The sequence below is a fragment of the Colossoma macropomum genome, unplaced genomic scaffold (assembly GCF_904425465.1).
Source record: "Colossoma macropomum unplaced genomic scaffold, Colossoma_macropomum, whole genome shotgun sequence".
Classification (NCBI taxonomy): domain Eukaryota; kingdom Metazoa; phylum Chordata; class Actinopteri; order Characiformes; family Serrasalmidae; genus Colossoma; species Colossoma macropomum.
The window spans coordinates 34,496,355-34,519,491 of NW_023494810.1; the positions used below are offsets into that span (position 1 = coordinate 34,496,355).

General features: G+C 41.3%; 1 protein-coding gene across 1 annotated transcript in view; it reads left to right on the plus strand.

Annotated features, from left to right (window-relative positions):
- Nucleotides 1-23,137, plus strand: part of celsr2 (cadherin, EGF LAG seven-pass G-type receptor 2) — a 104,843-nt gene that overhangs the window by 70,717 nt on the left and 10,989 nt on the right. Inside the window, exons 7-23 of the mRNA XM_036559827.1 lie at nt 4,095-4,252; nt 4,919-5,082; nt 5,746-5,871; nt 10,798-10,964; nt 12,267-12,455; nt 12,756-12,869; nt 13,968-14,127; nt 14,439-14,580; nt 15,025-15,145; nt 16,579-16,762; nt 17,333-17,434; nt 18,448-18,542; nt 19,183-19,392; nt 20,300-20,483; nt 20,882-21,200; nt 21,738-21,905; nt 22,945-23,071. Of these exons, the coding sequence (XP_036415720.1) occupies nt 4,095-4,252; nt 4,919-5,082; nt 5,746-5,871; nt 10,798-10,964; nt 12,267-12,455; nt 12,756-12,869; nt 13,968-14,127; nt 14,439-14,580; nt 15,025-15,145; nt 16,579-16,762; nt 17,333-17,434; nt 18,448-18,542; nt 19,183-19,392; nt 20,300-20,483; nt 20,882-21,200; nt 21,738-21,905; nt 22,945-23,071 (2,730 nt within the window). The remainder of the gene's footprint in view (nt 1-4,094; nt 4,253-4,918; nt 5,083-5,745; nt 5,872-10,797; nt 10,965-12,266; nt 12,456-12,755; nt 12,870-13,967; nt 14,128-14,438; nt 14,581-15,024; nt 15,146-16,578; nt 16,763-17,332; nt 17,435-18,447; nt 18,543-19,182; nt 19,393-20,299; nt 20,484-20,881; nt 21,201-21,737; nt 21,906-22,944; nt 23,072-23,137) is intronic.

Sequence of the window (23,137 nt, forward strand, 5' to 3'; positions counted from 1 at the left end):
ATGCTAACCAATCAGCACTCAGTAGCAGTAATGCTAACCAGTCAGCGCTCAGTAGCAGTAAAGCTAACCAATCAGTGCTCAGTAGCAGTAATGCTAACCTGGCAGCGCTCAGTAGCAGCAGCGCTCTGTTGTCACACATGCTCAGACTGAGAGAAATGAAAGAAATCAGAGTGAGAGTTTACACTGAAAAACCCCATTACTGAGCTCAAATCCAGTCTTTATATTAGATTTCTTAATCAGATTTATAGACCTTAATCTGATCTAAGAAATCAGACTGTGCTGTTTTTCACTGCGGCAGAAGTTGAACTCATGACAGACCGTTCGACTGTCCACTGTGGTCATTTTCCATCACAGCTCTTATTAAAAGCAAAAAAATATCAAATTGTTGTCCGTCTACTACCAACATGTAAACGTAGCATTAGCTACAGAAATACCTGTTTACATTACATCCATGGTGTAACTTCATATATTACGTTGAATGTTTTGTCACTGAGTCTCTAACATTACGTTTTATTTATTAATATTTATTAGGAATAGTTGTTTTAGTGCCAGCTGATCTGGGGGATCACTCTGTAGCTGCTTTAGCGCTTCAAATATAATCTTTAAGATTTTGATTTTTTGCTTTGCATGACTCCAACATTAAATATTAACAACATTTTTAATTAACATTCATTATGGGAAAATTCTTAATTATAGCACCCCTGTTCGGACAGTAAGGGGTGTGTACGGCCAGCACAGAGGGACCATTCACTCTCCTCTCTGACAGGTTAATTTATGTCCTGCCATGCTGGTCAGTGCACTGTGGGGGTGGGGGTGGGGTATGTGGGTGTGTTTGACCCTCCAGGATGGTTCATACTGAATAAAGGTCATGACCTTTATTGATGACATCATTGCTCTCTGTCCCTCCTGCACTCCTCTGTTAACAGGGTGATAGTTCCCTCTAACTGCTGCAGCAGCCGCATGTATTAAAATTCATTCAAATTTCACCTGATTATTTTATTTTAAGTGTAATTTACATAGATTTTCACAGGATTCCAATAAAATCACTTCACTGGGTCAGCAAAAGAAACAAAATGCAGAATTTACATACAGGAACTGGACATACATATATAGTAATACATACAATACATACAAACAGTACATGTTTATCAAGCGAGTGTTGCGGTTGTGCAGTTGTTTACTAGGCGAGTGTTGCAGTTGTTTATTAAGTGAGCGTTGCAGACCTGCAGTTGTTTATAAAGCGAGTGTTGCAGTGTTTTAGTTGTTTATGAAGTGAGTGTTGCAGTGTTTATGAAGCCAGTGTTGCTGTTGTTTATGAAGCCAGTGTTGCTGTTGTTTATGAAGCCAGTGTTGCTGTTGTTTATGAAGCCAGTGTTGCAGTTGTTTATGAAGCCAGTGTTGCAGTTGTTTATGAAGCCAGTGTTGCAGTTGTTTATGAAGCCAGTGTTGCTGTTGTTTATGAAGCCAGTGTTGCTGTTGTTTATGAAGCCAGTGTTTCAGTTGTTTATGAAGCCAGTGTTTCAGTTGTTTATGAAGCCAGTGTTGCAGTTGTTTATGAAGCCAGTGTTGCAGTTGTTTATGAAGCCAGTGTTGCTGTTGTTATGAAGCCAGTGTTGCTGTTGTTGATGAAGCCAGTGTTGCTGTTGTTTGAGTGTTGCAGTTGTTTATGAAGCCAGTGTTGCAGTATGGCAGTGTTGCAGTTGTTTATGAAGCCAGTGTTGCAGTATGGCAGTGTTGCAGTTGTTTATGAAGCGAGTGTTGCTGTTGTTGATGAAGCCAGTGTTGCTGTTGTTTATGAAGCGAGTGTTGCTGTTGTTGATGAAGTGAGTGTTGCAGTGTTGCTGTTGTTGATGAAGTGAGTGTTGCAGTGTTGCTGTTGTTGATGAAGCGAGTGTTGCAGTGTTGCAGTGCTGCAGTTGTTGATGAAGCGAGTGTTGCAGTGCTGCAGTTGTTTATGAAGCGAGTGTTGCAGTGTTGCAGTGCTGCAGTTGTTTATGAAGCGAGTGTTGCAGTGGTGCAGTTGTTTATGAAGCGAGTGTTGCAGTGTTGCAGTGCTGCAGTTGTTTATGAAGCGAGTGTTGCAGTGCTGCAGTTGTTTATGAAGCGAGTGTTGCAGTGCTGCAGTTGTTGATGAAGCGAGTGTTGCAGTGTTGCAGTGCTGCAGTTGTTTATGAAGCGAGTGTTGCAGTGTTGCTGTTGTTTATGAAGCGAGTGTTGCTGTTGTTTATGAAGCGAGTGTTGCAGTGTTGCAGTGCCGCAGTTGTTTATGAAGCGAGTGTTGCAGGGTTGTTTTGCTGTTTGAATTAATCTTATGCTGGATTTTCAAATGGTTTGAATAACTGGGACGATTTGTTGTTTCTAAGCTCTTTTAAGTTCACCTTTGAAATGTGCTCTGAGTGGAGTAAGCTGTAAGCAGCTCTCACTGACTTAAAAACTCATTTTCAGAGTTTCTTTTTTCAGCTGCCAAAGTTGCTCCAAGCTCCTGTTTAAGCTCAGACTGCAGGCGTTTCTCTGTTCTGCTCAGTCTGGATCTGCGGCCTGTGCAATAATTACGCTCGCGTGTATTTTTAGAGGCTTCCAGACAACAATCAGTCGGCTATTTATACCCAGAGAGCAGAAAGTGCTCCGTTAGACGCTGCATGTGAGGAACTGTGGTGTGTCTGCGGCTCGGCCAGTGCAGGAATTCATTACAGTACAGATCTAAGAGATTCCTGTCTTAGTGCGTCTGTGATGGATCCCTTTTTAGCAGCCATCAAAGCAGTGTATTTGTTATGGATCCATTTTTAGCAGCCATCAAAGAAGTGTATTTGTAGTGGATCCTTTTTTAGCAGCGATTAGTGAAGTGTATTTCCAAATGGGTCCTTTTTTTTAGCAGCAATCAGGTTTGTATGTTTTTTCTGATGGATCACTATTTAGCAGCCATAGTGTGTTTGCTATGGATCTCTTTTAAGTGGCCATTAAACCTGTATTTTGTGATTGATCCCTTTTTTGCAGCCGTTAATTATGTGTATTTTCTGGTGGATCACTTTTTAGCAACCATCAGTGAAGTGTGTTTGCTATGGATCTGTTTTTAGCAGCCATTAAATATGTCTATTTTCTGATGGAGCCCTTTTTAGCAGCCATCAAAGAAATGTATTTTTTTGTGTATCCTTTTTTAGCAGCCATCAGTGAAGTTTGTTTGCTATGGATCTCTTTTTAGCAGCCATTAAATATGTCTATTAATTATGTGTATTAGCTGTAATGTGTATTTTCTGGTGGATCACTTTTTAGCAACCATCAGTGAAGTGTATTTGCTATGGATACCTTTTTAGCAGCCATCAGACGTGTGTTTTCTGATGGATCCCTTTTTAGCAGCCATCAGAGATGTGTATTTTCTGATGGACCCCTTTTTAGCAGCCATCAAAGAAATGTGTTTGTTATGGATCCTTTCTTTTTTAGCAGCCATTAGTGATGTGTATTTCCAAATGGGTCCATTTTTAGCAGCCATCAGATGTGTATGTCTTTCCGATGGATCCTGTTTTAGCAGCTCTCTGAGCCGTATTTGACTGAAAATTGACCCTCAGTTCTCCTTAATCTGTGACCTTCAGCTCTAAATATTCTAAATGTGATTTGTGGCTCCACACAAGTGGATCAGCCAAACTGCTGAACTGCTTCTCCAGGCTGATCCAGGATCAGTTACTACACAGACAGAGTACAGCAGGAACAATAATGTTTACAGTCATATTAGTACATTATGAGTACAGTACAGTGTAAACATTCTGTTTTAGACAGAAAGAAGCAAAGTTACAGTTAATCAGTGGAATTTATTCTTGTTTAAAAATCAAACAGTGAAATCATCTGCAGTTTGTAGAGGCGCTCTGCAGGTCAGCACTGTTCTGAGGTCAGTAAATAAAGGGCAGTCCTATCAGTTCTCAGAGCTCCAAAAAAACAAGCTAGTTTCTTGGTTGTGTGTGAAAATATCCCAGGCTTTGTATTTGATTAAAAAATGAGTGCAAACTTTTATTGAATATTATTGCAGTCAAATTATTATCAACTCTGTCATTCCTTCTCTCTCTCTCTCTCTCTCTCTCTCTCTCTCTCTCTCTCTCTCTCAGCCCATCCTGAACCAGGCGGGTCTGCCCCAAGGCCCGTCGGACCATAAGGTCGTCGTGGTAACGGTGGATAACTGTGACACCTCAGTGGCTCTTCGGTTTGGTCATGTGATCGGCAACTACTCGTGCTCCGCTCAGGGCAGCCAATCAGGATCCAAGAAGTAAGAACAAACTGGCTAGTTTAAGGTGGTAATGTGACTTGCGTGTCTTTAGCTCTGGATGGTGATTACGCTTCCTTTACATTTAGCTACCAGGCTGATCTACCGAAGAAGTAAAGGACGCTTACATTCCACCAGTTAGCATTGTGCAAACTATAGCGGTTAGCATTGTGCAGACTGCAGTGATGGAAGCGTATAGCCCACCAATTAGCATTGTGCAAACTATAGCTGTTAGCATTGTGCAGACTGCAGTGATGGAAGCGTATAGCCCGCCAGTTAGCATTGTGCAAACTGTAGTGATTAGCATTGTGCAGACTGCATTAATGTTCGCTTATACTCCACCAGTTAATGCTGTGCAAACAGTAATGATGGAAGCTTATACTCCACCAGTTAGCATTGTGCAGACTGTAGTGAGTAGCATTGTGCAGACTGCAGTAATGGAAGCTTATACTCCACCAATTAGCACAGTGCAGCTTTCATTACTACATTAGCCTTGTAGCTCCAGTGCCAGAACTCTAGAAAAGACCTGACAGACTTCATTTGTGGTACGAAGGGTCAAACTGGGGGGCTGTTTGCTGACATATATATTTAAAGCTGCTGTTTAAAGTGCTCTACAAATACAATAGAGTTGATGTGTAAACTGAACTGAACTGACCCCTCCTCGCACAGGTCGTTGGATCTGACCGGTCCGTTGTTGCTGGGCGGAGTTCCGCGGCTGCCCGAGGATTTCCCCGTCCAGAACAGACAGTTTGTGGGCTGCATGAAAGACCTGCGCATCGACAACAGAAACATAGACATGGCCGCTTACATTGCTAACAACGGCACACTGCCAGGTGGGATACGGTTCCAGACAATTCTTACGTTCTGCTTTTCTCCTTGAAGTCCACTTATAGTGTTTATGTCGGTTTATGTACCACTTTAAATAGCTTTATTTAACAGGATGTGCGTTTAAGACTGACTTATGTAAATGAGCTGTGCCCTGATTGGCTGTGCCTCTTTGGAAAAACAACCCAGGGTAAAATTCTTCTTAAATAACTCCTAAACTACTGTAGGCTGAATAGGCAGATATATGTGAGTGAGTTGGTTTTTGTGACATCACAGAAGCTGTTCACTCAATATTAAACTTTAAAAGTGATATATGTAAATGAGCTATGTTCTCATTGGCTGTCCTGTATTGTGCCCCTTTCAAAAAGCACTCGAAGCAGAAACTCCTTAAGCGTGAATGGGTGGAGCTAAGGGCTGTAGGCCGAATAGGTGGACATATTTAATTGTGTTGGTTGTTGTGAGGTCACAAAAACTGTTAGTGACATAACATTAGTTTTTTCATTATATGGGCCCTTTAAGATGCTCTGATGAAGTGAGTCTAAATGGCCTCAGTGACCTTGTAGACTCAGTTTAATGTCTGACCTGCTTTCTGCTGTGGTTCTAGGTAACCAGGACGTATGTGCATGCATGTGTGTCGTGTCCTACATTTAAACACCCCTCTCTTTTCCCAGGATGCTCAGCGAAGCGGCAGTTCTGTATCAATAACCCCTGTCTGAATGGTGGAACCTGTGTTAGTCTCTGGGGCTCCTTCAAATGTGACTGCCCCCTGGGGTTCGGAGGACGCAACTGTGAGAAAGGTGAGTGACCTCAGGTCAGGATTTTAAAGGGATAGTTTGATTGAACAGTTCACAGGTTTAGGCTAAATGGTGGGGCTAAACTGCTGTAGCCTGAATGGGAGGGGCTAAACTACAGTAGGCTGAATGGGTGGGGCTAAATTGCTGTAGGCTGAATGGGTGGGGCTAAACTGCTGTAGGCTGAATGGGTGGGGCTAAATTGCTGTAGGCTGAATGGGTGGGGCTAAACTGCTGTAGGCTGAATGGGTGGGGCTAAACTACAGTAGGCAGAATGGGTGGGGCTAAACTGCTATAGGCTGAATGGGAGGGGCTGAACTACAGTAGGCTGAATGGGCGGGGCTAAACTGCTGTAGGCTGAGTGGGAGGGGCTAAACTGCTGTAGGCTGAATAAGAGTGACTACATTTTTAAAGACTGAATTATGCAGAAATTTTGAAAAAATGGTGAATTTCTCCTTTAATAGCTGTCCTGAGGTGTATGCGAATGTGGAATATACACACACGAGTTCGTCCCCGAGGCCTGAGCGTTAGCGCTCTGATGTTAATGCTGTGTGGCTGTTTATTCTGTCTGCAGTGAATCCTCCATATGCAGAAATCACATCAGATAAACTCAGCCTCTGTTTGAAGCCGCTGTTTGAAGTGATGCTGCAGGAAGATAAACGTGTTAATTTCAGTGATGAACTGTGACTGTGAGAGCTGGACCTTCAGTTCGGATCATAAATTCCAAAACTCGGTCAAAAAACATGAGAAAAAAACACTTTTATAATTATGCACTTTTATAATGATGCTAATTTCTGCTAGCAGCCCTATGGGATTTCTTATAGTATGGTAGCAGTAAGCTAACGCTGGTCCTCACGGACATGTTTAGGCCATTTTAGATGAAACAGACATTTGAAGCTTGTAAAAGTGATTCTATTAGTTTAATCTAAAGCTTCTAACGGTCATTATCATATATCTGATCTTGTGTGTATCAGTGTTACAGTGACTCAGTAAAGAGTCCTGCACAGAGCCGCTGTGTTACATTCCAAACAACTAACCAGAACCTGCTTAGACTATGGCTCGTATTCACAGTCAGTGACGTATCTAGAACCTCCAGAAGGAATCAAAGTGTGTCACTTGGTAGTTATTCTAACATGTAAGGCCTTCAGTCCAGCTCCTGACGTCCTAACCAATGGGAGAGCTCGCTTAATCCTGATTGGATCATTTTCCATCAGAGTTTAACCCTCTTGTTTCCACCCAAAACTAACAATGACTTGGGAGTGTTAATACAGGACTTAGTGTTTAAATACAACATGAGTAAAAATGAATTACAGAAGTACTTTTTTTATTCCAAAGAAATCATTAGGTCTTATTAAAAATATATTACACCCCACCCCATCCCCCACCCCCAGCTTTCACTCATCAGTGTTCAGCTGAATCTTCCTCACTCATTAAGGCCTCAGCGCACTTCTTGCGAGATGAAATTCTCGAGGGTTGCGTGAAGTTGAAGGCACCTTTGCGAGCTTATAAGCTCGAATACTTTCTGCAGTTTTGTTCTGACAGTTGCGGATGCTCCACTAATGCAGGTGACACTATGACATTTTATGATATCGTGCTGTCAGTTTTTGACGTAATTTGAAAATGCCTGTTGCTCTTTACATTATGTGTAAATTTCATGATGAATGGACCAAAAGAAACGACCCAAAATGACTTGGAAAAACGTCTGGCTCCATTGACTTACATTAAAAGTAAAGCATGTTTTTTGCTTCTCCTGTAAAGTTACCATTTTGGAGATACTGCTGGAAAACGATTCTGTTGCAGTTCTAACTATGGCCACATGCAAGTCCAGAATGCTGCCACTATTTAAGGTGGAATGAGAAATTTGGAAAAAGCAGGCGATAAGGAAGCCAACTTCAGCCTTGTCCTCTTGTGAACCTAAACTGAATATAGCCTATATGTTTTGGTGCTTAGTGCTAGTTAGTACTACCGAATACCCGACTGAACATCTTACGTTTAGGATGTATTCGTTGTTTGTTTAACAGGGAAATATCAGTGTCTCTGCCAAAGCGCTCAGCAGAGTTCTTCCAAAACGAAGCTACTCAAAGTCGTCTTTGTTTCATGGCACGCCTCTTTTTTACTGACCAATCACAGGCTTTGTCATGTAGTGTCTTCGTCTGCGAAGTTCGCCCAGCTGCCATGTGCGCGACATGTCGAACGAGGCTCTGTGTGACATCTGTGGTTGTCATATTGTTCTCTGAGGCCTTTACTCAACACCTTTGCTTCAAAAGAGTCTTTAAGCTTTAATGGCTTTAGTTTTTTTCATTAATGCTTATAAACTAGTAGAAAGATTTTAATTATCAGTGTGAGTGTGTTACTCTCTCTCGTCGCAGTGTAAGCAGACATCAGCAGAAAATAAATATTAAAAAAGATTAAATAAGCCATGTGTCTTTTAAAATGGTGGTGGTGGTGTCGTAGTTGGCTCCTGTGTGTTTAGGTGTTTTAGTGTTTAGGTGTGAGTGTTTCTCAGCAGTATCTGTTACTGCAGTGTGACACCCAACAGCGTTTTACTCTGTAGTGTGTAAATTTGAGAAGGAAACAGGAGAGTCTGTCTAACGCCTCAGCAATTACCATCGCAGCGCTAACGGAGGGGGGGGGGTCAACAGGCACATATTCATCTCAGCTCAGCATGGTGAAGAGTGTATGATATTCAGCTGGGGAAGATTAATCTGTAGTAATAATATTCTCTATATTATGTGCTCATATTCAGGCTGCTGAAATATAATACTCTATTTCAAAAATATTTGCTATTGCTGTAGTTTTTATCTGCTATACTTCACTGCTGTGTAAACAGATCATCCAGTTACATTTGCGAATTCAGTGTATCCTTAACTTTAATTCTGAATCGGACAAAAAGACTCAGATCTAATTGTATTGTGGTGACGTTTGAGGTTTCATGATTGCATAATTTACCAAAGATTTATGATCAGATCCAATGATTGTGATATTTGAGATTGTACGATCTAGTGAATCACTAAAGAATTGAATCAGATGAAGTCGAAATGTGATGAAGATTTCATGTGCATCGAATAATTTGCTAAAGAATTGTTGAGTTTGAGGACTCACAATGCATTGAATCATTTCCTAAAGCAGGCGTCCTTAACTTTTTCACAGTTTGGCCTTCTTCTTGGGGTTAAAATATTTCGCAACCCCCTCTTTTGTGTTGTAGGCAAATCAAAATGTGGTGCTGTTTGAGATATCATGATGCAGGGAATCGTTTGTTAAAGAACTGAATCAAATTAGTCATGATGCAGTGAATCGTTTGTTAAAGGACTGAATCAGATTAATCATGATGCAGTGAATTGTTTGCAGAAGAAATGAATCAGACTGAATTGTTCAGTTTGAGGTCTCACAGTGCACTGAACCATTTCCTAACGTTTTTCACATTGCAACCTTTTTTGGGGTTAAAAATATTTTGCAACACACTCTTTTGTGTTGTATGTGAATCGAAACGTGGTGCTGTTTGAGATATTATGCAGTGAATCGTTCACTAAAGAACTGAATTAAATTGAATTGTTCAGTTTGAGGTCTCACAGTGACTCATGTCCCAAAGAATTGTATTTAAACTGAGATTTCTTGATGCAGTGAATCGTTTGTTAAGAACTGAACTGAGTTTAACTGAATCACTGCTGTGTGAATTCTTTTGCTCTCCTCTGCTGTTGGTATTCAGCTGCTCTGCTTCAGTTCTCAGCCCAGCTGAACCCTCAGATCATCCATCCACAGCTTTAACAGCTTTAAGAGCTTTAAGAGCTTCACACACACCTGAGTTCAGCTCTCAGAGCGCAGCAGCGCAGGTGTGGGTGTGAGTGTGTGTGTGTGTGTGTGTGTGTGTGTGTGGGTGTGTGTGGGTGTGTGTGTGTGTGGGTGTGAGTGAGTGTGTGTGTGTGTGTGTGTGTGTGTTTAGATCTAAAGGCTGAACTGCAGCTCCAGCTCAGAGTTTAAACCTGCTGAACTCGCTGATCATCTCAATCTGTACTGCTGTTCTGTGCATGAAAAGATGGGAAAGTAGTGACAGAGTGAATGTGTGGGAGAAAGAAAGAGAGAGAGAGTAAAAAGAGAATGAGAGAGTAAAAAGAAAAACAGGAGAGAGTAAAAAGGTCCAGAGAGAATAAAAAGAGCATGAGAGAGTAAAAAGAGCAAGAAAGGAAAAACAGTGAAAGAGAAAAGTTAAAAAACGAAAGATCAAAACAGTAAAAAGACGGAGAGAGAAGTAAAAAGAAAGTTAAACAGAAAAAAGGGAGAGAGAGAGAGTAAAGGAGAAAGTATGAAAGAGAGCTAGAGTAAAAGAGAAAAAGGGTAAGAGAAACAGGAAAAGAAAGGGTAAAAGGGTAAAAGAGAGAAACAGTAAAAGAAGGAGAGAAAGGGTAAAAGAGAGAGAGAGAGCAAAAGAGAAAGGAACAAAGAGAGTAAAAAGAGAAAGGGTGAAAGAGAAAGAAAGGGTGAGAGAAAAAGGGTAAAAGAGAGTAAAAAGAGCACGAGAGAGTAAACAGCAAGAAAGGAAAAAGAGTGAAAGAGAAAAGTAAAAAACGAAAGATCAAAACATTAAAGAGAGTAAAAAGATTGAGAGAAAAGGAGTAAAAAGAGAAAGTTAAACAGAAAAAAGGGAGAGAGAGTAAAGAAGAAAGTATGAAAGAGAGCTAGAGTGAGAGAAGGTAAAAGAAAGAGAAAAGGTAAAGAGCAAAAGAGAGAAAGGGTATGATAGTAGAAGAGAGAAAGGAGAGAAAGAGAGAGCGTAAGAAAGGAAGGGTAAAAGAGACTAAAAAAGAGAAAGAAAGAGTAAGAGAAAAGGGAGAGAGAGTAAAAGAGGGAAAGAATGAGAGAAAGGGTAAAAGAGAATATCTTTCTTTTACTTTGTCTTTTTCTCTCATTGTTTCTGTATAATCTGTTCTTTTGCAGTGATGTCCAGCCCTCAGCGTTTCCAGGGCAACAGCATGTTGTTATGGAGTAACCTGGCTGTCGTGGTAACCGTTCCCTGGAACCTGAAGCTGATGTTCCGAACCCGGCAACCTACTTCCACCATCCTGCACTTAACGACCAGCCAGCATCGTAACTTTACCATACAGGTAAACAAACACGTTACATCATCGTAACTTTACCGTCCAGATAAACAAACACGTTACATCATCTTAACTTTACCGTACAGGTAAACAAACATGTTACATCATCTTAACTTTACCGTACAGGTAAACAAACACGTTACATCATCTTAACTTTACCGTACAGGTAAACAAACACGTTACATCATCTTAACTTTACCGTACAGGTAAACAAACACGTTACATCATCGTAACTTTACCGTACAGGTAAACAAACACGTTACATCATCGTAACTTTACTGTACAGGTAAATAAACACTTTACAGCATCGTAACTTTACCGTACAGGTAAACAAACACTTTACAGCATCGTAACTTTACCGTACAGGTAAACAAACACTTTACAGCATCGTAACTTTACCGTACAGGTAACCAAACAAGCTACAGCATCGTAACTTTACCGTACAGGTAAACAAACACTTTACAGCATCGTAACTTTACCGTACAGGTAAATAAACACTTTACAGCATCGTAACTTTACCGTACAGGTAAACAAACACTTTACAGCATCGTAACTTTACCGTACAGGTAAACAAACACGTTACATCATCTTAACTTTACCGTACAGGTAAACAAACACGTTACATCATCTTAACTTTACCGTACAGGTAAACAAACACGTTACATCATCGTAACTTTACTGTACAGGTAAACAAACACTTTACAGCATCGTAACTTTACCGTACAGGTAAACAAACAAGCTACAGCATCGTAACTTTACCGTACAGGTAAACAAACACTTTACAGCATCGTAACTTTACCGTACAGGTAAACAAACACTTTACAGCATCGTAACTTTACTGTACAGGTAAATAAACACTTTACAGCATCGTAACTTTACCGTACAGGTAAACAAACACTTTACAGCATCGTAACTTTACTGTACAGGTAAACAAACACTTTACAGCATCGTAACTTTACCGTACAGGTAAATAAACAAGCTACAGCATCGTAACTTTACTGGACAGGTACTCTCACACGTTACATCGTCGTAACTTTACCGGACAGGTACTCCCACTCTCATAACTCTCATAGCAGCATCGTAACTTGGTGAATGGTATTAGAGCTCCCCCCGCTGGTGGTCTGTGGTCCCGCGCCCACTGCCGATTGTCCCCTTTTTCCCACAAATGTTTCTTTGTAATGAATAAACATTGTTGATTATCAGATGTATTATTAACATAGTAAAATTACATCTCTCTCTCTCTCTCTCTCTCTCCCTCGCCCTCTCCCTCTCTCTCTCTCTCTCTCTCTCTCTCTCTCCCTCCCCCAGCTGAGAGATGGTAGTGTGGTGATGATGCTGCAGCACGGTGAGGACTCGGCTGTTTCTCGGGTGGAGGATGTGTCTGTAGATGATGGAGAATGGCACCACCTGCAGGTGGAGCTGCTGGGCCCAGCAGGAGGCGCTGCCCACTCTGAGGAATATAAAGCGTTGCTGACCATCGACCATGGACTCTACACGGTGAGAGAAAACAAAGGAACCATTTCTTTTCACTCTAACAGTGTTCTGTATAGTGCTCCAATGTAGGGTATAGTGACTGGGGCACCATTTCTGTTCCCTTTATAGTGCTTCAGTGTAGGGAACAGTTAGAGGGACATACCTGTTCCCCAGAAAGTGCTCCACTTTAGGAAATAGTGATTATAGGAGTATGAATTGGTCAATTCTAGATGGTTTTGGTAGAAAATGCATATAAATTCTAACAGCATGTATTTTTAAAGTTGTGTTGGGTGGTCATTGTTTATTTGTTGTGTCTTTGTGTAGTCCACTATGGAGGTGGACAGTAAGCTGAAGGGAGTGAAGCTGAAGACTCTGAGTGTTGGCGGTGTTGCCGCCGGCAACAACAAAGTGCTGTATGGATTCCACGGCTGTATACAGGTACAGCTCTGCTAAAAAAACAATGCAGAGGAATTTTAAAGGGCCTGTATCCTACATTTTCCCCATGTCCATTTATGATGTGTGGTGGCTTTATGTACCAAAAACATACTTCATTTCTACGAGTTAAACAGGCTGTTTGTGTTACTGTGCCTTTAAGACTGAGGTATGTAAACGAGCTCTGTTCTGACTGGCTGCGTTGTATTGTGGCTCATTCAGAAAGCAGTCAAGGCTGAAACCCTCCAGCGTGAGTGGGCGGAGATATACTTCTATAGGCTGAATAGGTGGATAAGTGTGGATGTGACATGACAGAAACAATTAATGTGATCTTATGGACTGAGGAGGGAACGGTACTTTAACAGTGTTTACATTCTACATCAAACTCTTATGTCTAAAAGTGAGGATTTTTTTCTATGATATGGGCCCTTTAAATAAACAGGAGAATCTACCTTGCTGTACTGTTGGACTCAGATCTCAGTTTTATCAGTTGTGTCAAAGCAGTTACTAATTCAGGTTTTTATCACCTTAAGAACATCAACAAGATCAGAGATGTTCTGATTAAAGGAGACCTGGAGAATCTCATCCACACCTTTATTCCTAGCAGGATTGATCACTGTAATGGTCGCCTAACTGGACCCCCAAAAAACAAACAGCTTCAGCTGATTCAGAATACAGCTGCCAGAGTCTCACTAGGAGTAAAAGAAGGACCCCCCCCTCATTTCTAAATCCTTAAACTGGCAACCAGTCTGTTCCAGAATAGACTTTAAGATACTATTACTGGGGTATAAATCGCTAATAATATAAATCAGATAATTATCAGATAAAAAAATAAGTTAGCACATTATATATATATATATATATATATATATATATATTTTCTCAATATTTTGAACTCAGCAAAAAATTTAGATTGTGCACTAAAATTTTCTGAAAAATGTTTTGTGTGTTCTCACTTAGCAAATCCACAAACCATGTACTTTGACTGGGTGTTCAGACGTTGTGTGACTGTATGAGCTGTTGGCTGTTCGGAGGTGATTAATTGTGTGATATTCGCTGTTTAATCTGCTGTTATAGTTTTTAATGAGAGTGTTTGTTGTGCAGGGTGTGTCTGCAGGTCCTCTCTCTCTGAGTGTGTACGAGGTGTTCAGGGTGAACGTGGAGAGCGGCTGCAGTGTGCCGGACCCCTGCAGCTCAAACCCCTGCCCCCCACACAGCTACTGCACCCACCGCTGGGACTCGCACACCTGCACCTGCCATCCAGGTGAGCGCTCGGCCCTGCACTTCATCACAAGTCCTGTAATATAATAAAATATAATATGGTAAAGGTATAAAATATTAATAGATGGGATGATTTTTTTATAAAGTCACAGATTTTCAGTTTTTTAAGCCTGAGCTGTTCTTTACACTGTATGAGCATTTAATTAATAAATAGAAATATTAATAACAGTGACAGTTTTTAGGTTATTAGACTGTTTTTATTATCCTATAAAGCAGCTCTCTCTACAGCTGTCTCGTATGTTTGGCGAGGCAGGTTGTTACATATCCTGGCTTTTTTGATTATCTTATTATCAGGTTACTATGGCAACAACTGCACAGATGCCTGCGCTCTGAACCCCTGCGAACACCAATCAGCTTGCAGCAGGAAGCCGAGCTCCGCCCATGGTTATGTCTGCGATTGCCGCAGCAGCTACTTCGGCCGATACTGCGAGAAAAAGTGAGGAAAACGAAACCTGTTCAGGTCAATCACTTGTGGTTTACAGTAGTAATTAATAAATAAATGAATTAATTAAAAAATGCTTTGTAAAATTATTGTAATTGTTTTTTGTTTAAAATTTCAATGCAGCCAGTCTTTATTTCTTATTTACTTCATTTTAGCAGATTAAATTCATTTTATTTAATTTATTATGATTGTTTTATATTATTTCAGTGTGAAGCTACATGTATGAAAATGCACTGTTATTATTAATGTTATTATTGTTATTAATATTTTTTAAATATATTGTTTTATATTTATCTTTAATTACTACTTCAGGCGTGCTTAGATTAAAATCTACTTTAAAGGATAATTAAGCTCTCGTCTGTGCTTTTATGGGGATTCTTTAATCAGTTTGACTGTAATTCACCAATTTTGTGTGTATATTACGTTATATTAACTCAGGACTGACCTGCCGTGTCCTCGCGGTTGGTGGGGTCATAAGACGTGCGGCCCGTGTAACTGCCCCATCGATAAAGGCTTCGATTCAGACTGTAATAAAACCAGCGGAGAGTGTCGGTGCAAGGTAACACACACCACACACACACACACACACACACACACACACTCACACACACACACACACACACACACACACACTCACACACACACACACACACACACACACAGAAACAAAAACACATTTAAATTGACCAGGGGTGCCCAGACTTTTGCAGTGAACCGTATATTATACATGATCCTGTATTCCAGTACTAAAGGTATCTGCACTTTATATATACACTGTAAACGGTGCTGCTGTATCATGATCCTCATCATCTCAGTTATTTTGACTCTTTCAGAGATTAAAGTTTGATAAGCATATTTGAGCGTTTAGTGTTTGAATTTAGTATTTGAGTGTTTAGTGTTTGAATTGAGGGTTAGAGGGTTTAGTGTTTGAAGGTTTAGTGTTTAAGGGTTTAGTGTTTGGATGTTTAGGGTTTGAGTGAGTTGAGTGTTTGAGTATTTGAATGTTTGAGGGTTTAGTGTTTGAGTTGAGGGTTTGAGAGTTTAGTGTTTGAGAGTTTAGTGTTTGAGAGTTTAGTGTTTGAGAGTTTAGTGTTTGAGGGTTTAGTGTTTGAGAGTTTAGTGTTTGAGAGTTTAGTGTTTGAGGGTTTAGTGTTTGAGGGTTTAGTGTTTGAGAGTTTAGTGTTTGAGAGTTTAGTGTTTGAGAGTTTAGTGTTTGAGGGTTTAGTGTTTGAGGGTTTAGTGTTTGAGAGTTTAGTGTTTGAGAGTTTAGTGTTTGAGGGTTTAGTGTTTGAGGGTTTGGGTTTGAGTGTTTAGTGTTTGAGAGTTTAGTGTTTGAGGGTTTAGGGTTTAAGTGTTTAGTGTTTGAGTGAGTTTTTGAATGTTTGAGTGTTTAGTGTTTGAGAGTTTAGTGTTTGAGGGTTTAGGGTTTGAGTGTTTAGTGTTTGAGAGTTTAGTGTTTGAGAGTTTAGTGTTTGAGTGTTTAGTGTTTGAGAGTTTAGTGTTTGAGGGTTTAGGGTTTAAGTGTTTAGTGTTTGAGTGAGTTTTTGAATGTTTGAGTGTTTAGGGTTTGGGTTTGAGTGTTTAGGGTTCGAGTGTTTAGCACTCGATCAGGACCTTAACTCAGGCTGTGCTGCTGGGGGTGAAACGTCTGTCAGTCTGAAATGCGATGCAGTGTTTTATTATACAGCGTACTTTACTGGACACTTAGCAACCAGCTACAGGAACACTAACACTCGCCAAGACCCCCTGTGTGGGGCCGTAGCTGATTTCAGGCGGACCCCTGTGGTCGGTTCTCAGCAGAGGCATAAATTAGCCTTTAGTGTCACTGTGTGACAGTAATGAGTTCATTTCTGTTTAGATTTGACCTTTTCAGCTCCGAAACTCTCCGATATTCACTAACTGTGTTCTTTTTCCCTCTGTGTGTGTGTGTATGTGTGTGTGTGTATGTGTGTGTGTGTGTGTGTGTGTGTGTGTGTGTGTGTATGTGTGTAGGATAATCACTACCGTCCGGCGGGCAGCGAGGTGTGTTTGCTGTGCGAGTGTTATTCCGTGGGCTCGTTCTCCCGAGTGTGCGAGCGAGAAAGCGGTCAGTGTCAGTGTAAGCCTGGGGTAATAGGTCGTCAGTGTGACCGCTGTGATAACCCCTTTGCCGAAGTGTCGGCCAACGGCTGTGAAGGTGAGAGGTCACCGCGACATTCCCACACACATTCGCCAGTTTACTGACCGCTCTGAACCGGTCAGCACTCTGACACATACACTATATAAACAGGTTATTAATAGTGAAAATGATTTTCAACTTAAATAAATATTTAGGTGGAAAAGAATTCAGCTGATTATATGTTTAAAGTGAAAGTTCTTTTTATGTTACTAAGTGGTCTTTACGTTATTTTATATATATATATATATATATGCACACACATATGCAAACAAAATGTAGAAAACTTAACTAAAAGGTTTAGTCATTTGAATTTCTTGTGTTTGCTGTTTGTTATTTATCATGTATCCACTAGAGGGCACCATTGTTTGCAACAAAACTTAAAAGATAGCCTTCCAAAACTGGTTATATAAAATTGCTAATATGAAAAATGTGAGTGAAGTGTTGTTGAATGTAATCCAGTTAGTGATACCCACATATATACAGCAACACTCATTTCAAAATATCAGCATAACTCTCTCTCTCTCTCTCTCTCTCTCTCTCACTCTATCTCTATCTCTCTCACTCTATCTCTCTATCTCTCTCTCTCAGTGATATATGACAGTTGTCCTCAGGCGATTGAGGCAGGAATCTGGTGGCCCAGGACTAAATTCGGTCTACCTGCGGCGGTTCCCTGTCCTAAAGGATCCATCGGTACGGACAAAAACACCATATTAAACTCTGCACGTTCAGAATAAATGTGTTTACGAGCTCAGTGGTGATATATTAGCACCATTAGGAGTTACAGAGAACTGGCTGTGTTAAGTCAAATATGAAAGACTAACATCCTCTGAGTGAACTTTAGCATTGAGCTTAGCGCAGACGGAGCACATCTGTTTACATGCATTTTAAATCTTAAAGGAGTCATTTGACAAGATTTGAAGTTAAGTACAGTGGTTTCTGACACTGTTAAGCACTGTTAAGATGGCTGGTATTGCAGTTTTTCATCTGTCATTTTTGTCCATGTTCAAAATTGTATAAATGTGATTTGTTGGTGAAGCAAATGCTCTGCTGCTTAGAGCTGGAGGAGTTGGTGAGCTCATTATGAGGTTAATTGAAAGTATAGACCCGCGGCTACAGAAAAAAGCCCCGTGGCTGCAGCCCAATGGACCCTAAACTCACCCCTGGGCAGCTCCAGTTCTGGATGGACAGAGACGCTGTTGTCAGCATGTGCCATAAGTCAGATATGGAGGCTGAAAAAGTGACTCAGTTTAAAATGATGCTTTGTTTGTGAATCTCATTGTAGCTACATTCTAGTCTGTCTGTACAAATCAGAGCCCCCGATCAGCTGGTAGAGCGATTCAGTCCCGTAACTCCACCCTGCTTTAACCCCTGGGTCACCTCGAGTCCTGAAAAGACATCTGTAGTGATGTTGTGGACACTTGTGAGCTTCTGGTGGAGTTTTACACAGCAGTGTTCTCTAAAACTAGGCGAGCGAGTCGTAGAAGTGGTCAGTAGAGAGCAGCAGCACCCTCTGCTGGTCAAAATGAGCACAACATGAGACGTCTGCCCGTCTGCTCTGCTGCAGATCTTTCTGAGGACTGTGTTTTTAATTTACAGTTAAAACGGGCATTTTCAGGGACAGTCCACCAAAAACAGGGCTGTCTGGTCACCCTACTGATTACTCTCTCTCTCTCTCTCTCTCTCTCTCTCTCTCTCTCTCTCAGGTACAGCGATCAGACACTGTGATGAGCATAAAGGCTGGCTTCCTCCGAATCTCTTTAACTGCACCTCCCTCACGTTCTCTAAACTCAAACCGCTGGTGAGAGTCCAACTCTGCATTTACCAAACTGCATTTGTACTGAAGGGAAATTCCACCAATTCTAAATTGTCTAGACAGTTCAGTCATGAGTGATTCAGAGTGGTTTGGTGTGAAATGGTTCAGATGTCTTTACAGTGGTGGTGATAGGAACCAGGGGTCGCCATGACTACAACACAAATATAGACATTTTATTTACTATCCAGAACCACCAGTGAACCTACACGAGTCTTCTGAGTTTATATGGAATGTTGATGATGGAAAATAATGGAAAATCTGGAATAATAAGTTTTCTTTGGGGACTATTTTGCCTCACAGCGCCCTGCATGTATCCCTCCACCATGAATGGAGTTTAAGTTCTCTAAACGATCATAAAACAGTGTCTCAGTCATCAGGCAGTGAATTCATAACCATTTCATGTAGGAACTTTCTGTGAGGAGCTTTTAGAGGTGGACGTCTGGTTCCTATCACCACCACTGTGAACAGTTCTGACTCGGTAAGTTTATCTAGAACGGAGCGTTTCACACCAAACCACTCTGAACGACTCTGTTAACCACTAAATTATGCATAAATTTTGAGAAATTGGTGGAGTTCCCCTTTAAAACGCATGTACTGAGTTGTGTGTCTGTTCTCTCTCTCTCAGTCGGAGCAGGTTGGCCGTAATCTCTCGGTGCTGGACTCCTCTAACGTGCAGCAGACTGCAGCCCTTCTGTTTAACGCCACGCTGCACACGCACTCGTACTACGGCAGTGACGTTAAAATAGCGTACCGCCTCACGCAGGGGCTCCTGCAGCACGAGAGCAGCCAGCAGGGCTTCAGCCTGGCAGCTACGCAGGACGTCCACTTCAACGAGGTACGCTCTCACATACAGATACCAAAAATGTATCTACACTTATTGGCCAATTTAATGGAAACACCACATAGGTTAGGTCAACTCCACATTAGAAAACCTCAGCAAATCTGTGAGATCCGTTTATTTTATTTTGACTCCAACTGGCTATTCTTTATTCTACAACGGCATAAAATAACCACTGAATACTTGACCGATTCAAAAATAATTTTAAATGAAAACAAATTGTTTTATATAAAACAGTAGACTACATTATCTGCAGATCACTGTTGAACCTCTTTAAATGTCCCCAGTGTACAGTAGGATTTTAAAACTGACCATTCATTTGAACTGGACACCTGGCATCTTTTTGTTTTGTTTTTGTGGTCCAGTCCCATGGATCGTTGTTGGGGAGGGGGTGGGAGCCCACAGGTTGCAGTGCATGCTGGGAACTGTAGTGCAGTTCATGGTGAAATTGGCACATATTACTGGAGAATTAAAATACTTTTGCAGGCTGAATAGTATTGTGCCTGATTTGACCCACAGACCTTGTGTTTGACACGTAGGACTTTTTTCCAAGTAATTTTGGGCCGTTTCTTTTGTTCCATCCATCACGAAATTTATACACAATATAAAGAACAGCTTTTTAAAATTATGACAAAAATAAATAAAAATAGAGATACTAAATTTTGTTCCGACAGCAGTGATATGGTTCTATATTGCACCCAAAAGGGTGCCATAGAAAAGTGAAGAACCATTTTATCATGCAAAGAACCATTTCAGCATGAAATGGATAAACACAGAACTCATGGTTCTAAATAGAACCGTTGCCTTTACTAAAGAACCCTTGAATAACCATCCTTTATAACGATGCACAGTCGTCAGTCTGTATCTCAAACTCAGACTCGTTCGTCATGCTGTGTGTGTTTAGCACCTGCTGCGTGTGAGCAGCGCGATGCTGGCGGCGGAGACGCGTCCTCACTGGGAGCAGATCCAGCAGGCTGAGGGAGGAACGGCTGCTCTGCTGAGGCACTTTGAGGAATATACACACACTCTCGCTCAGAACATGAGGAGGACCTACCTCAGCCCCTTCACCATCGTCACCCCCAACATCGGTGAGAACAGTGTCTGCGATCGGCCTTCAGCGTTTGGGGTCTGAAGTTTGCACTTTACGTTTTAGCAGTGGAGCTACGAGGCTAATGTAGCTAACAAGTGATAGAGGCTTATTACCAATTAGCATGGTGCTTAACTGCAGGCCTAACTCATCACACACTCACCTCAGACTGTGTGGAGGTGTTCAGTATCTAATAGTCTTGATTCTGTGGTTTCTGACTCTGTATGACTCACTGTTCTCTATAAACATGGACTAAAGTTCAGACAGAATTCAGGCTTTAAGAGGCTCCATTTTTGGCCAGACTGTTCCTGCAGGTTTGCCTTCAGCCCTTTAACCTCTTCTTATGCACAGTGATGATGTTCACGTTGTTGTTTACGTCCTGGTTGTTTTTATTTTCAGTTATCTCCATCGATCGTTTGGATAAGATGAACTTTGCAGGTGCTAAACTCCCTCGTTACGAGTCCCTGCGTGGGCCCCGCCCACTCGACCTAGAGACGGCCGTCACTCTCCCGGACTCTGTGTTTATCCCCGCCCCCGAGGGCAAAGGTCATCGGCATCACAGCGAGCCCGTCACGGAGCCCGCCAGGAACCAATCGGCCAATCGGAAGAGACGTCACCCGGACGAGCGCGAGCAGGACGCTGTGGCCAGTGTGATAATCTTCCACAGCCTGAGTGCATTACTGCCCCAGAGATACGACACGGACAAGAGGAGTCTGAGGTGCGTACACACAATAATATATATATATATATATATATATATTAGGGGTGGGAATCTTTAGGCACCTCACGATTCGATTACGATTCAGAGGCTGCGATGCGATTATAAAACGATTATCGATGCATCTCGATGCATCTTTTTTCTCTATACAGGATCTCTATCTTCCTACTGTCTGAGGACTTGGTAGTTTTAAAGCAAAGTATTTGTAATGATGCATAATGTAAATGCATTACGGATCATTACAAATACTTTGCTTTAAATATTTAAAATATCTTTTATTAATAAATCAAATGGAAGTGATGTGGCAAGTTCCGCCTTTTGCGTTCCGTCCACATTACGTTATAAATTAAATGTTTAGAAAATCAATTTTTGACGTTGAATGAATCGATTCAGAATCGTTCACGTCCGCATCGCGATGCATATATATATATATATAAACAACACACATATATGTATATACACATTAGAGATGGACATATATATGCATATATCTGTATATAGTAATACTATGTTCCATGTGTTTGTGTTTCTCTGTAGGGTTCCTAAACGGCCGGTGATTAACACCCCTGTGGTCAGTATTACAGTGCATGATAATGAGGAGCTGGTGCAGCATGCGCTGGATAAACCAATCACAGTGCAGTTCCGCCTCGTCACCACTGAGGAGCGCTCTAAACCCATCTGTGTGTTCTGGAACCACTCCATCAGGTCAGGAAGAGCATAAATCATTGGGAGTCATGAGCTGAATGTCTGTACAGCTCTGTGACAGTGTCCGCTGTTATTTCTGTCAGCAGAATATCAGTAAATTTAACTATGTTATTCTTCTCAAACTTCAGAGTAGTTTGACCAAACACTGACCCAAACAGGCAGAGACATGTTTTGTGAAATGACATAATCAAGTCTATTAGAGATGACTTAAAGGAGTGTTCCACTGATTTCCCTGAATGTCTCAGTGTGTGAGATGTAAACAGAGAGATTCAGAGAGGTTTGGTGTGAAATGGTTCAGATGTCTTTACAGTGGTGGTGACAGGAACCAGGGGTCGCCATGACTACAACACAAATATAGACATTTTATTTACTATCCAGAACCACCAGTGAACCTACACGAGTCCTCTGAGTTTATATGGAATGTTGATGATGGAAAATAATGGAAAATCTGGAATAATAAATTTTCTTTGGGGACTATTTTGCCTCACAGCGCCCTGCATGTATCCCTCCACCATGAATGGAGTTTAAGTTCTCTAAACGATCATAAAACAGTGTCTCAGTCATCAGGCAGTGAATTCATAACCATTTCATGTAGGAACTTTCTGTGAGGGAGCTTTTAGAGGTGGACGTCTGGTTCCTATCACCACCACTGTGAACAGTTCTGATTCGGTAAGTTTATCTAGAACAGAGCGTTTCACACCAAACCACTCTGAACGGCTCTGTTTACATCTTAACCACTTAATTATGCAGAAAATTATGAAAAAATTGGGGAAAATCTACTTAAACTCCACACTGTATGAAGCAACTGTGTGATGATTTGGTCATGCAGTTAGCACTGTGCTAATTGGTGGGATATAAGCTTCCATTCTTAGCTACATTAGCCTCGTAGCTCCAGCGCTAAAACTAAAGAAGTGAACTAAAGACATTAAACACATCTTGGCTGATTCACTACATATTGTTTTAATATATGATAATGTAGTTATTTTCCCGGATAAAATGAGATTAAATAGACTGTTTGATATGCTCTGTGTGTGTGTAGTCCCGGGGGTCCCGGTGGGTGGTCCTCCAAAGGCTGCGAGGTCGTGTTCAGGAACAGCACACACATCAGCTGTCAGTGCTATCACATGACCAGCTTCGCTGTGCTAATGGACATCTCACACAGGGAGGTCAGTACACACGGACACACACAGGTCTCTGACCACATAGATGGTTCTTTAAGGGTTCTTTAGTGA